The following is a 14,200-nucleotide window of genomic DNA, read 5'->3' as shown; positions in this document are numbered from 1 at the left end:
TTGTCTCACACATCTCATTTGGAGTTTTTGTGAGTTTGATTGGGGGCTTGGAGAGTGTTGAGTTTTTGCTGGAGTAGTCATCTTGGAGGCTTGAAGTTGGAGTTGGAGCAATTTTGGAGATAGTTTGGAGCTGTCAGTAGAGTTGAAATCTTGAAGAGTTGGCTAAGGAAGCTAGTTTTCATTTCCAGGTAAGGATTTTCACTTGAAAAATTCCTCATTTCACTGTTGTCATTGTGATGTGATTGATGGAAAAAATGATATGCAAATTTTGCAATAAACCTATTGGAGGTGGGGGTATTCTCAGATTGAAACAACACTTGGTTGGGATAAGAGGCCAAGTAAAGCCATGTGAAGCATCAAATTAAGTGTTAGGTCTTGTTAGGGCAGAATACCTTTACAAGTTTGAAAAGTTTGAGGAGAATAAGGCTAGGGAGAAGGCCATCCAAGATGAAAGTTCAAGGAAGAGGGAATTATTACAAGCCATGAAAGAGAGTGGGTATGATGATTATGAGATTCAAGACTCCTCTTCTATCCGTTCCACCAATGACGCTTTTCACTATGTTCCTCTTGCTCTTGGCCAACAATCTAAAGGAACGAAGAGAACAAACATCCAGAGTTATTTCTCATCCATTGCCACCATTGCTTTGCTAATCCACTTCCTCCCAGCCAAGTCGTCAACCCACTTTGGATCAACATTGGAAAAAACAATGCAAAGAAACTTCTTATCAATACATTGCTAGATGGTGGTATGATGCAGATATCCCATTTAATGTTGCTCGCTCACCTTATTACCAAGCTATGTGGGACTCTGTTATAGCTGCAAGAAAGGGCTTCAAAGGCCCTACTATGCATGACTTGAGGGGAGCTCTTTTGCAAAAAGAGATTTCTTCCATTGATGAGTATTTGGCTGAGTATAGAGAGTCATGGCTCAAAACAGGTTGTTCCATCATGTCAGATGGATGGACCGATGGAAAGAACCACACTATCATTAATTTCCTCGTTTCTTGCCCTTAGGGAATCATGTTATTGAGATCAGTTGATGCATCTGATAAGGTGAAGGATGCAACCCTTCTATTTGAGATTTTGGATGAGATTATTCAGGAAGTGGGGGAGCAAAATGTTGTGCAGGTTATCACAGATAATGCCTCAAACTATGTTCTTGTTGGAAAGATGCTTGAGTCCAAATATAAGACCATATTTTGGACTCCATGTGTTGCACATTGCGTTGACCTCATGCATGAGGATATAGGCAAAGTGGAGTGGGTAAAAAACATTGTAGAGCATGCCAAGTGCATTACAAAATACATTTACAACCAGTCATGGGTATTAAGCTTAATGAGGAAAAACAATGGGGGCAAAGAGCTTGTTAGGCCTGCAATTCCGAGATTTGTAACTCACTTCCTCATGTTGCAAAGACACCAAAAAGAAAGTTTTTGACAATTATTTTTAGAGAGCTTGTGAAAATTACTGAGCCCCTTGTTAAGGTGCTAAGGATGGTGGATGGAGAAGAATTGGCCATGGGCTACATTCATGAGGCTATGGATTAGGCAACGGAGCAGATACGAGCAACTTACAAGGATAGGTTAGCTAAATATGGTCGTATTCGAGTGATCATTGATAACAGATGGACCAATCAACTCCATTGTCCTATACATGTAACTGGGTATATTTTGAACCCAAAGTATCGTTATAAAGCTCGGCTATGAGTTTTGTAGGATGGGGAGGTTAGAGCTGAATTGATTGATTGCTTGGAGCGCATGGTCCCAATCCATGCGGATCAGTTGGAAATACATAAACAACTTACTCTTTTCAGTATGGCAGTTGATACCTTTGGAAAAAACTTGGCAAAGATGGTAAGAGATGTGGACCAACCAAGGAATGAATTCCAATTTGTTTTTCTTTTCAAGTTAAATTGTTTACAAATATACAATTCAAATTATCTATAAATACTTGTAATTTGTAAATATGTAATGAAATGAACTAAGTTACTAATTAATGTCTTTTTCTTTGCAGCACATTGGTGGGAGTCATTTGGCGACCAATGCCCTCAATTTCAACGAAACTTGCAGTGCTTAAGGTTGTGAGCACAATTGGTCTGTTTTTGAGTGCATACACACGAAGAAGAGAAACCATTTGGAACAAAAATGTTTAAATGATCTTGTCTTCATGTAATACAACCTTCGACTAAGGCGGAAGCAAATGATGAACAAAACACTTGATCTAGATCCCATTGTGTTGGACGATATTGATACAACATTAGAATGGGTGGAGGAGACTGAAGATCCTATGTTTGATGTTGATTTTGATATTGACATGGAATTAGCAAGGGATGAAGCAAATTTGGTAGTGCCATTAGAACTAGGATTAGCAGTTGCATCAAGCAAAGGCATACAACTAATGGAAGGAACTAGTCGTGCAACTCGATGAACTCGTGCTTCCATTAGGTCCACTTCTATTGTTATTGGTGGCAGTGCTACTGAGGTTGCATATAAGGTTGAGGCATCCGTAGACTCTGAACTAGATGATGTCTATGTAGCTCCTGATGATCTTCCAGTGTCTAGTAGTGGTGATGAATTTGATGATTGATCATGTGTAGACTTGTAGTCTTGTAGTAGGCCAATGGCCTCATAGCTTGTAACATTGTTTTTGGACTTTATAGGCCATTTAGAGTCTCATTATTTTTGTATTTTGTCGATGATATGTATTGCACTTGGTACCATTTTGATATATTCACCTTTACATGGTATATAGATGAGCAAACTTTGCATATTTTGTCTCCATTGGCTTGGAATCATGTTTTTAAATCTTAAAAATAGTTTTTTTTCATTAAACATGAATTATTTAATGTATTTTTTAAAAAACCGGTTCATTGAGATTTGACCAGTATCGGTTTGATCAGTTCTGGTTTGAAACCACGATTTATTAGGTGGACTGGTTCAGTCACCAGTTCTGATTTTTAAAACTATGGTGCAGTGATTAGTTTTTGGGAACAATGATCAACAATTACAAGGATTCGACATTTATTCTACATCTTTCTTACAACTATTATACATTGATTCAGAGTGCAGGGGATCCAGTGTGAAAATTGTGAAACGTGATCTACCGACTCTTTTGGGTGATTGGAGTCACCTTTAGGTTGTGGCCTAAGAACACTTTAGGGTGGCAGCGTGGTGCTACATCAAGTTGTGGCTTGCACAAGGTGTTGTGGCCTGATCTATAGGGCATTGAGGCGGCCTTCTGGTCGCAACAGGATATTAGGGTTTAGTAGCGTCTTACAGGTTGTGGCCTGTGAATTAGGGGATTGATGCATCTCTCAGTTGTAGCTGAAATCTTGATGTAATTAATATTTCTTTTAAAGAGAGAAGAAGACAATTACTAAAGAAGCGTTCAAAGGTTTTTGACCCGGAGGGGGTTTTCCACCTAAAAATATTTGTGTCTATTGTTTTATATTCTTGCATTGTTTTATGGTGTTGTCTATTGCTAATTGTTGTTTATAATTGTTGAAGAAGAAAATTAATAATAACTAAAGAATAACTAATGCTTTGAAAACGATTAAAAGATGCTCTCAGTGTTTCCAACTTGAATTCCCTTCTATATATTTTTTAGGCTAATGGTGTGTTTTGACATCTTTAAAAAACTGCAGGATCTGTTATTAAACTGGTAGAATTGCAGTTGGGGATTAATACACGCATGAACCAATAAGATTTCATGTGGTTGGAGACCTTTTCTTATTTGGTTGGAAATCCCTATAACCCTTATTGGTACCCCTTTGAGTAGTATTGCATTAGACAATATTTCAAAACGGACTTTTCTTCCATGTACTCTTGGGTTTCTCAAAAGTCTAATAGGCCTCTTGAAACCAACCATTCTATCGCTTGATTGCTATAGTACATTGAGAATAGCACTCGGGAAGACACTCTCTTGTACCATGGTAATCAAGTAGTAGGGCTAAGGGTGTGGTATCCTCTTTAGTTGGAGCTTTGAGAGATTGGGTTGAGTACTATTGTTCGAGCTTGTTGGTATATTAGAGAGCTATAGCACAGGCTAAACCCTTTGTCTATGATGAGCCATTTCAAGCCCATAAATTTAATTTGTTTTGTTTAACCAACATTTGCACTTTTATTGTGGGATCAAATGCTTAATAGATTCATTTGTTTAAAATCATGTGGTTAATCTTTTCTAGACACTCCACCATCTTGATTTATTAATCATTCAAAGAAATTTTGATGAACATTAGACTAGCTTCCTTTAGAGCAAGTCAAAGTCTAATCCTAGCCATTTTCTCACCCATACTAAATGACTGACTTAGGATTAAGTTTGGGAAATCCCCTCTTAGGTTAGGAAACCATCCCTATACCTAGAAGTGAGGGGCAAGGTTGTCGAGGTGATAGTGGGTAGCTTGGTTAATAGTTTGGTTAGGTTTTCTTGTTGTTGAGGTTAGGATTTTTTTTCTAGGGAGAATATGAGAGATAACAAAGCCCATGTTCGAAGAAAATAAGAAACACAACTTGTAATTCCACGTTTACCTAGGATGAGGAAGGCACAATCTAAGACATGAAAGCTCAAATAAATTGTCAAATAGAGAAATGTAACAACACTTGTAGATTTCAGCAGTATCTATAGTTGTATAGAAATCAATGTTGTTAAAGATCTAAACCTTTTGTATATGCCAACAAGGACCGTACAATTATGGTAGTTGATGGATAAAAGGTCAAATGAGTAGGAAAATGGCACAAGGTCGTGGTTTAATATAGTAAATGCAACTACACATGCAATTTTGCACTCTACCATCTATGAGTTGGATATGGTGCTACGTTTGGAATGGTTGATGCAATTGAGCTCTTATACAACCAACCTTGGAAAATAGTGCATGTAATTTCATTGGCAAGGTCAACATTATAAATTATATGGTGTTGAAATTTTTTGTCACAAGAAAGGTGAATTACAACTAATGATAGGTGTTGGAAACATAGACAAACATAGAACAACTAAAGGAAGAAAGATATGTTACCGAGAGGCATCGAGTTTTTACATTAAACAACTAGTTCAAAATACTCTAGGATATGATGCAAACAATACAAAGGAACATTGTCAACACTCAAAGCAAAAATAGAGTCAAACCCTGAAACCAAACACAAAGATGATTCCAACACTAAGACGTGTTCAACTAGAGTGAATTCTATTTAATATGCTTTGAAGGAAATTCATTCCTTAATGGTATCACAATGTAGTGATAATAATAATAATAATAAGGCTAATGAAAGATCAAAGGACACACACCTATTCATCTCATGACTAGTCAGTGCATATATAAGTATATTGGTATGAGAGTCATTGTATCATTATTTTCTCAATTTTTATATATCATTTGTTATTCATTATGTTTTTTAATACAATCGCAAAGATACATCTGTCAATCTAGTCATAAACATTAATTTGTTTATTCCATTGGCTAGTGCATTCTTTTTAGGTATTTAGATTATAATTTACCATTCTACCCTTAGGCAACAATCTGCAAGTAAAAACTAGACATAATTTTATTGCCCTAAGAAGACAAGTTTGAAAATGTTATAAACAAGTTTTGAACAAAAGGTTGATATTATCTCCATAGAGCAATATATGATTATTGTTAGGTGCAATGGACAATTTATTGGAAGTTGGTTGTAATAAAGGAGGAAAAAACCATGAGCTTAGTGAGACTAGTGATCATACTTATTGTACTAAAATTGAGGCCACACCATGTACCTAGGTGGCTCTTCTAGAAAACTGGTGAGGACCATGTGCGGTTGTCTAGATGACCCATGTGATGGGCACTAACTCATATGTAGTGTTTAGAACAAGGTTGAGCCATACATAAGAGGGGCTCTTGAGTTCATGAAAAATGGCAATCAATGCGTATGGTTACAAGCAGTGTTTTTAAAACCGGAGCCGGTGACCGGACTGGTCCACCTAATGAACTAGTTTACCGACCGGAACCGGTCGAACCGGGATTGGTTTGGTCTAAACGAACCGGTTTTAAAAAAATAAATTAAATAATTAATTTTAATGAAACAAAACTATTTTTAATATGTAAAACCATGATTCCAAGCCAATGGAGACAAAAAATGCAAAGTTTGCTCATTTATATACCATGTAAAGGTGAACATATCAAAATGGCACTGAGTGCAATACATATCATTGACAAAATAGCAAAATACATAAGCAATGAGGCTCTAAATGGCCTATAAAGTCCAGAAACAATGCTACAAGCTATGAGGCCATTGGCCTACTACAAGTCTACAGTGTACACATGATCAATCATCAAGCTCATCACCACTACTAGCCACAAGATCATCATCAGGAGATACATAGACACCATTTGGTTCAGAGTCTGAGGATGCCTCAGCCTGATCTGCAACCTTAGTATCACTCCCACCAATAACAATAGACTAAGTGGCCATAAAGGAAGCACGAGTTTGTCGACCTGGACGACTAGTGCCTTCCATTGGTTCTTTGCCTTTCCTCGAGGCCGCTACTGATCCTGGTTTTGATGCCGCCACATAATTTGCTTCATCCTCCGCTAAAGCCATGTCGATATCAAAATCAGTCTCAAACATAAGATGTTCAGTCTCCTCCACCCATTCTGATGTTGGATCAATATCGTCCAACACAATGGGATCTAGATCAGGGGTTTTGCTCATCATTTGATTCCTCCTTAGTCGAAGGTTGTATTGCATGAAAACAAGATCATTTAACCGTTTTTGTTCCAAACGGTTTCTCTTCTTTGTGTGTATGCGCTAAAAAACAGACCAGTTGCGCTCATAACCTGAAGCACTGCAAGTTTGACTGAGGACTCTAATTGCAAACCTTTGCAATTGAGGACATTGGCCACCAAATGACTCCCACCAATGTGTTGCAAAGAAAAATACATTAATTAGTAACTTAGTTTATAATTTTAATTGTAAAGAACGTAAACAATTTTAACTTGAAAAGAAAAACAAATTGGAAATTGGAATTGCTTACCTGGTTGGTCCACATCTCTTGCCATCTTTGCCAAGTTTTTGCCAAAAGTACCACCTGCCATATTGAAAACAGTAAGCTGTCTATGTATTTCCAACTGGTCTGCATGGCTAGGGACCATGCACTCCAAGCAATCAATCAATCCAGCTTTGACCACCCCATCATGCAGATCTCCTAGCCGATTTTTATAATGATACTTTGGGTTCAAAAAATACCCAGCTGCATGTATAGGACGATGGAGTTGATTGTTCCATCTGTTATCAATGATCTCCCATATACGGCCATATTTAGCTAACCTGCCCTTGTAAGCTGCCGTATTTGCTCCTTTGCCTGATCCATAGCCTCATAAATGTAGCCCATGGCCAATCTTTCCCCATCCATCATCCTTAGCACCTTAACAAGGGGCTCGGTAATTTTCACAAGCTCTAGATACCTTTTCCAAAAATAAGTGTCTAACACTTTCTTTTTGGTGTCTTTTCCATCTGGTCTACGAGCCCACCGAGATTCAGACCATTCTTCAGAGGAAAACATTTTCTGCAAGTTTTTATGTTGACCATTGAGACATTGCAACGGGAGGAAGTGAGTTACAAATCTCGTAATTACAGGCCTAACAAGCTCTTTTTCCCCAGTGTGTTTCCTCATTAGGCTCAATACCCATGAGTGGTTGTAAATGTATTTTGTAATGCACTTGGCATGCTCTACAGTGTTTTTTACCCACTCTTCTTTGCCTATATCCTCAAGCATGAGGTCTATGCAATGTGCAGCACATGGAGTCCAAAATATGGTCTTATATTTGGTCTCAAGCATCTTTCTAGCAAGAACATAGTTTGAGGCATTATCAGTGATGACCTGCACAACATGCTGCTCCCCAACTTCTTGAATAATGTTATCCAAAAGCTCAAACAGAAGGGTTGCATCCTTTACCTTATTAGATGCGTCAACTGATTTCAAAAACATGGTTCCTCGAGGGCAAGAAACAAGGAAATTAATGATAGTGCTGTTCATTCCATCGGTCCATCCATCTGACATGATGGAACAACCTGTTTTGAGCCATGAATCTTTAAACTCAACCAAATACTCATCAATGGAAGATATCTCTTTTTTCAAAAGAGTTCCCCTCAAGTCATGTAGACTAGGGCCTTTGAAGCCTTTTCTTGCAGCTATAATAGAGTCCCACATAGCTTGGTAATAAGGTGAGTGAACAACATTAAATGGGATATCTAAATCATACCACCATCTAGCAATGTATTGATGAGAAGTTTCTTTGCATTGTCTTTTACAATGTTGATCCAAAGTGGGTTGAGAACTTGGCTTGGAGGAAGTGGGATTAGAAGAGGCAATGTTGGCAGAAGATGAGAAATAACTTTGGATGTTTGTTCTCTTTGTTCCTTTTGATGGTTGGCCAAAAGAAGGATGAACATAGTGAAAGGGGTCATTGGTGGAAGGGATAGAAGAGGAGTCTTGAATCTCATAATCATCATGCCCACTCTCTTTCATGGCTTCTAATAATTCCCTCTTCCTTGCAATGTCATCTTGGATGGCCTTCTCCCTAGTCTTATCCTCATAAAACTTTTCAAGCTTGGAAATGTATTCTGCCCTAATAGGACCTAACAGTGCATTTGGTGCATCACATGGCTTTACTTGGTCTCTTATCCCAGCGAAGTGTTGTTTCAACCTAGGAATACCCCCACCTCCAATAGATTTATGGCATAATTTGCATATCATTTTTCCATCAATTACATCACAATGAGCACATGCACTGTGCTTTCCTTTTGGAGCCATGTTTGCTTGAAATAATAACAATTTGCAAAGAAATCTGCCATTTAAAAAAAATTGCAGCTAAGAAACATGGAAAACCAAAGATAAATGTAGGAAAACAAATGTAAATGCAAGCTAAAAAATTTGATAGCATAGAGCTAGAGAGTTCATAGCATAGATGATAGAGGTGAGAAGTTTATAAATTTATAACACATAAAAAATTTAATTCATGGACAGCAGTCAAATGAGGTATTTTCAAGTGAAAATCCTTACCTGGAAATGCAAACTAGCTTCCTTAGCCTCCTCTTGAAGTAGTCTCCTCCACTGACAGCTACACACTATCTCCAAAATAGCTCCAACTCCAACTCCAAGATGACTATTTCAGCAAAAGCTCAACACTCTCCAAGCTCACAAACAAACTCACAAACACTCGTAAACACTCCAAATCAAATGTGTGAGACAAATGAGAGTTAGAGGGGTCTCTTAAAGGCTTAGAGAGGGTGTTTTTGGAGGGAAAGCACCCTTAGTTCCCCCCTAAAACCCCTAAAACACACTCAGCAAGTCGCTTTTCCAGCTCACGGTGGGCATGCCTCCTAACCGGCCGGTTTGCTATAAACCGGCTGGTTCTGTCTTAAAGCGGCCGGTTAGGACCCTTTTTTGTCAAAAAAAGGAGAAATGGGCCTGCTAACCTGGTTTTTTGGCCGGTTTCGACCGGTGGGCCTGCTAACCGGCCGGTTAGACCGGTAACCGGTTAGCAAGGCCGGTTTTGAATACTGTGGTTACAAGACGTGGTGAGGCTCATGTAACCATGGTGTTGAGAAGTGTAAGCGTAGGGGGAGGTACTTTGTATCGGATCAAGTGTCAAGTTTTTAGTGACAACTGTCATACGAAGTGGAGATGAAGTATAAGAGTTTAAGTTTCAATCTATTCTGAGTTGTGAGCTTTATTATAAGCTCAAGCATCTTTATTTCGAACTTTAGCATTTTGACTTTTGAGCTAGATTTGAGTATTTTTAGGTGCAAAGGACAAGGTTATTGTATTCTTAAGATGACTCAGTTGACCCAAAAATATATGATCTAGTTGCATAGTGAACCCAGAAATGTTGCCTGTAATGAAGTAGCCATAGAAGCATGATAAATCAATCAGATTGGCAAAATCATAGATACTGAAGTAAAATTGGAGATACATCACGTACCTGGGTGGGTCTTAAAACTGGTGAGCATTATGATTAGTATTAGTGAATCAATCAATGGGCATTGACCCAGACATAGTCATGACTTTTCAGAACAAGGTTGAGCTGTAAATTAGAGTGACTCCTGAGTTTATGAAAAGGTTTAATCTAGATGTACAATTGTAATATGTACTATACATGTGTAACCTTGGAGTTGAGGAGTGCAATCATAGGAGAAGCCACGAGAAGCCACTTAGTAGTGCATTAAAAGTCGAGTTTTGTATTAGCAACTCTCATGTGGAAGGTGTCAGATTTTGAGTTTCTAGCTATATTGAAATTCCATCTTTAGATTGGGTTTTGAGCTCTAGCACTTTGAAGTTGAGCTCTGGCATTAACAAAGACAGTCGAGACAGATACTTCTTCAAGACAAGTAGTTTTTGAAGTTTAGTTCTTGAGAGCATTTGGACTCTGGAGCTCTTAGTTGATAAATGATGTTGTAGGAGTAAACAATGAGCTTCAACTTACTACTAAATGTATCTTCTATATTATGCAAAGTTTATTTAAGTAGACATTGATGTTTGCTAATAAATATGACCAATGTGATATTTAGGTGTTAAGGCTAGGTTAAGTGGTTAAACCACCCTAACAATTTAGGGTGCTATATAATAATGTAACAAAGGATAATTAACTTGAGAGAGTGGAAGTTGTACGCTAGGTATCTACCTCATGCTCATGTAGATGTAATAACTTCAAGATTAATACATTATGGCATTTATTAATTTATTCAAATATATTATTGAACTAGTCACCTACATAAAAGTTGCACAAAAAGCATGTCAACTTCTTTGCTCCTGATCTCAGTAATGTATGTCAAATTTCTCCTTCTTGTGAGTCCAAAATGTAATGGAAAGCCAACTTCTGAACTTCTCCAGGATCAGTGTGATTGCATGTTCTTTTGAAAGCTGTACAAGTGGTTCCGTCAAGGGTGATCAGCAGGTACATTTGGGCAGGGATGTGGAAATTTCTTTGCAAAATCAATCTTTCAACCACCTTTGTGAACATCACTTTGATATCAATATTTTGATAGGGTGAACAAAGCTATAATTTGGTTGATTTCAATATGTTACTGTTAATTCATGGACTGGAGAAGAGGACCAAGCTTGGAATAACTGACCCTAACCTAATCAGAGCAGGTGGTTGGCCTTTTAGGACCATAGCTTAGGTAAGCAAAGTTACCTTCTAGAGAAGGTAAGTTAAAACACTACCTTTGGATGAAGGTAAGTGAAATCTTACCTTCTAATTTAGGCACGACTTTTCAGGAACCTGGTTGTGTTATGCTTAGGACCTTTAAGGACTTTACCTGGGCTATGCTCAAGGTCTTTCAGGGCCTTACTTGAGCTATGCTCGAGGCCTTTTGGGACAAACTGTACTACAGGTAAGGCCATGAACAACCCAATAAGATCTTTATGGACCTTATCTGACTGGGAAAAGTTCAAAATTGTTGATTAGGAAGGGCATAGGAAGTTGTTATTGACTATTACATTCGCAGTAGTCTGTAACTCGTGTCTGTGCATATGCCTTTGCCTCTTTTCATGCATGCTTGTGTGCAACTGATGAAGCACTGGAATCAATAGATGTGGATCTCGGAAAAATTTCAGGTTTTTGTGTTACAGAACTTTTTGCTGGTATAGTAGTGGAAAAACCATGTGGTTATTATTCCTTATTTAAATTCAATTCTACTTGTTTGTTACGATAAACTGTTTAGGAATATGAAGGGTCTCCCTGCTTTTGGCCTTTGTTTCTCACATCGACTTTTCTCTGAAAGTTAAAGTTTTTGTTTTCACATGAAATTTTTGTACCATTTATATTATCTAACAGATCCTTCAGGGCTTTTGCAGCTTTCACTGGTAGAATGTCTAGTATAACATGAAATACCTCTGTCCTTTGTTTTATTTTGTTTTCTTACAGGTTATTGAATGTGAACTTGAAGTAAATTATATAAAAGATGGAATCTCACAAAGGCTATTAGTTTGCACATTGGTTCGAGAGGATGGTGGGAAATAATTTTCCTTGCTAAATTTTTGAATCAGGGTAACTGTAGTGATCCTTGTCTTGCATTGAACTGGCATGCAGCCAATTCGAGGAGAAGTTTGAGGAGATGAATACAGCTGATGTTTCAGTGGAGCCTGCCTCATCTACACCTTGTCCTATGGAAAATCCATCTATTCCTATGCTGCAAGAAGTTGCGGCTTCAGCTGAGATGGGCCAACAAGATCACGACATTCAGTGTTCAGATCTAGGTGGTGCACAAGATTTTGTTGGTGGAATCATGAGGATAGTTCCATCGGATGTCAGTGTAAGTTTCTTCTGGGCAGTTTTTGTTGCATCACAGCTAGATTTATTTGTTAAGCAAGTAGCTTAGTTATATTGATTTACTCTCGTGGCATGGCAGACTGATGCTGATTACTGGCTTCATCTATCGGACCCTGGGGTTGGCATCACAGACATGTGGAGAACTGAACGTATCCTTGACATATATTTAGTACTCATTTTTATCTTTCTCTTAGCGTATGCTTGTATCTTATACACCGTTCCTTGACTCTTAAAAGCAAATGCTCTATGGGATGAAGTTGGCAAACTCAATCCTTCTGAGTTTGGTCTTGGTGAGGAGGGTTCTCCACGGCCCCAAACTCCTCCATTCAGTACTGCAGAAGTTACACCTACTGCTCAGGGTTAGCTTCTAGATTTTCAGAGTTGGTATTCCAGTCAAGCAGTGTGGGGTTTGCTGAATCCATATTTTGGGTTAGCTAGTTGCAACTTGTAAAATAACTGTGAAGCTGTTGTGACATTGCTCTCATGATCATCATGTTGATGTCAGCATCATAGGCGTCAGGCCAATATTGGGAATTTCTTTCTGTTCCCTGAGTAGATCCAAAAGGGTCTATCATTATGCAATCCTAGAAGTGCCACCAACACCGATGTATTTGGCTGTTATTAGAAAACATATATAAAGTTGTTCATAAATTCAGAGTCTACATGATATAATCATTGTTAGAAGGGGCAGCAATCAGGCTTTGGAATTGTTGAAGCCTGCTGCAACTTTAAGTTGTGCTGCTTTGCTGATTCATTTCCTGTCTAGTTGTATAGTCAATATCTCAAGCCTATCTTGAGTAAGGGCTCAGATCTTCATTGAGCCTGGTTAGGATCCAAGGGGAAGGGTAGATTCTATTAACGTTGATAGTACACTGCAATTATTTCTTATTTCTGCCATCGAGGCTTTCAAATTTCAATCTTGAATTCCAGAGTCATCTTTAATGGATACCATGAGGAATTTTTGACTGCTTAACGACTGGATGTCCATATCAGAAAGTGTTTTTTGGAGTTGTTTTCTATCAATAGCTGTAATCATTGATTCCTGAAAACAAGGTTGCATAGTATGTGTATTTCATACCTATTGTAGGTTTAGACCTGATGCCACCTCAATCTTTTACATGTATTCTGGCTGGTTAAACCAGTCCAGCTTCTATAATGTCTTCATGATTGTTGCATATGCCTTGTTATTTAACTGTAAATTTTGTTGATAGATGCTGTGGCAGGTGCCCTGTACATGAAATATTACCATCATTTTTACTTGTGAAATGTGATTCTGTTTTAGTTAAGCCAGTCCAGCTTCTATAATGTCTTCATGATTATTGCATATGCCTTGTTATTTTACTGCAAGTTTTGTTGATAAATAATGTGGAAAGAACATGAAATATTACAACGAACATTTTCACTTGTGACGATGCGATTCTGTTTTATTTTATTTTTTATTTTTCTCATGACATTGGGCTCTCAAAGCTTTCCTTGAAAGAGCTATCCATATGTTTTATTTCTTGTTGGTAAACCAATGCAAGTTTCAAATGTAGAAAATTGAGAAGATTACTGTCAGATTGTAGGCTCCACCGAAAACATGATAGAAGGCTATTATTCCATTGTGTTTGATTCATAACGATTTCATTTACAGAATGTGTGTTGCCTGAATTTAGATTCAGGAATGATGTTTTCAACACAATGATGGTGATATCATTGAATCTGAAACAAAATGTGATATCACTGAATCTGAATCAAAATGTGATATCACTGAATTTGAATTCCTATTGATGGTGACGTCACTTCCATTACGTGGCATTCTTGCTTCATAACTGCATTTGCTTTTGAACAGGCACTAATTTCAAGTTTCAACGTATGAGTCTCTTAGTGTGTCGTCAAGCTGTGTTATTGCTGCATTCC

The 14,200-nt window shown here is 37.9% G+C and overlaps 1 protein-coding gene across 3 annotated transcripts in view; it reads left to right on the top strand.

Moving 5' to 3' along the window:
* Nucleotides 1-13,493, top strand: part of LOC149191650 (transcription factor E2FA-like) — a 244,080-nt gene extending 230,587 nt beyond the window's left edge. The window contains exons 12-14 of one of the 3 annotated variants that reach the window (XM_089404384.1): nucleotides 12,062-12,284; nucleotides 12,381-12,450; nucleotides 12,538-13,493. In XM_089404384.1, coding sequence (XP_089260510.1) covers nucleotides 12,062-12,284; nucleotides 12,381-12,450; nucleotides 12,538-12,665 — 421 coding nt within the window. In that variant the 3' untranslated portion in view covers nucleotides 12,666-13,493. Of the gene's footprint in view, nucleotides 1-12,018; nucleotides 12,285-12,380; nucleotides 12,451-12,537 lie in introns of those variants that run through there. The other 2 variants (XR_016254296.1, XM_089404385.1) reach the window with 2 other exon arrangements.
* The last annotated feature ends 707 nt before the right edge of the window (nucleotides 13,494-14,200 follow it).

Source organism: Pinus tabuliformis, chromosome 2_2 (assembly GCF_031772625.1).
Source record: "Pinus tabuliformis cultivar Carrire ecotype Pingquan chromosome 2_2, CPIR1, whole genome shotgun sequence".
Classification (NCBI taxonomy): Eukaryota; Viridiplantae; Streptophyta; class Pinopsida; order Pinales; family Pinaceae; genus Pinus; species Pinus tabuliformis.
The sequence above is the reverse complement of the archived record's forward strand: the minus strand, read 5'-3'. Positions and strand labels throughout refer to the sequence as shown.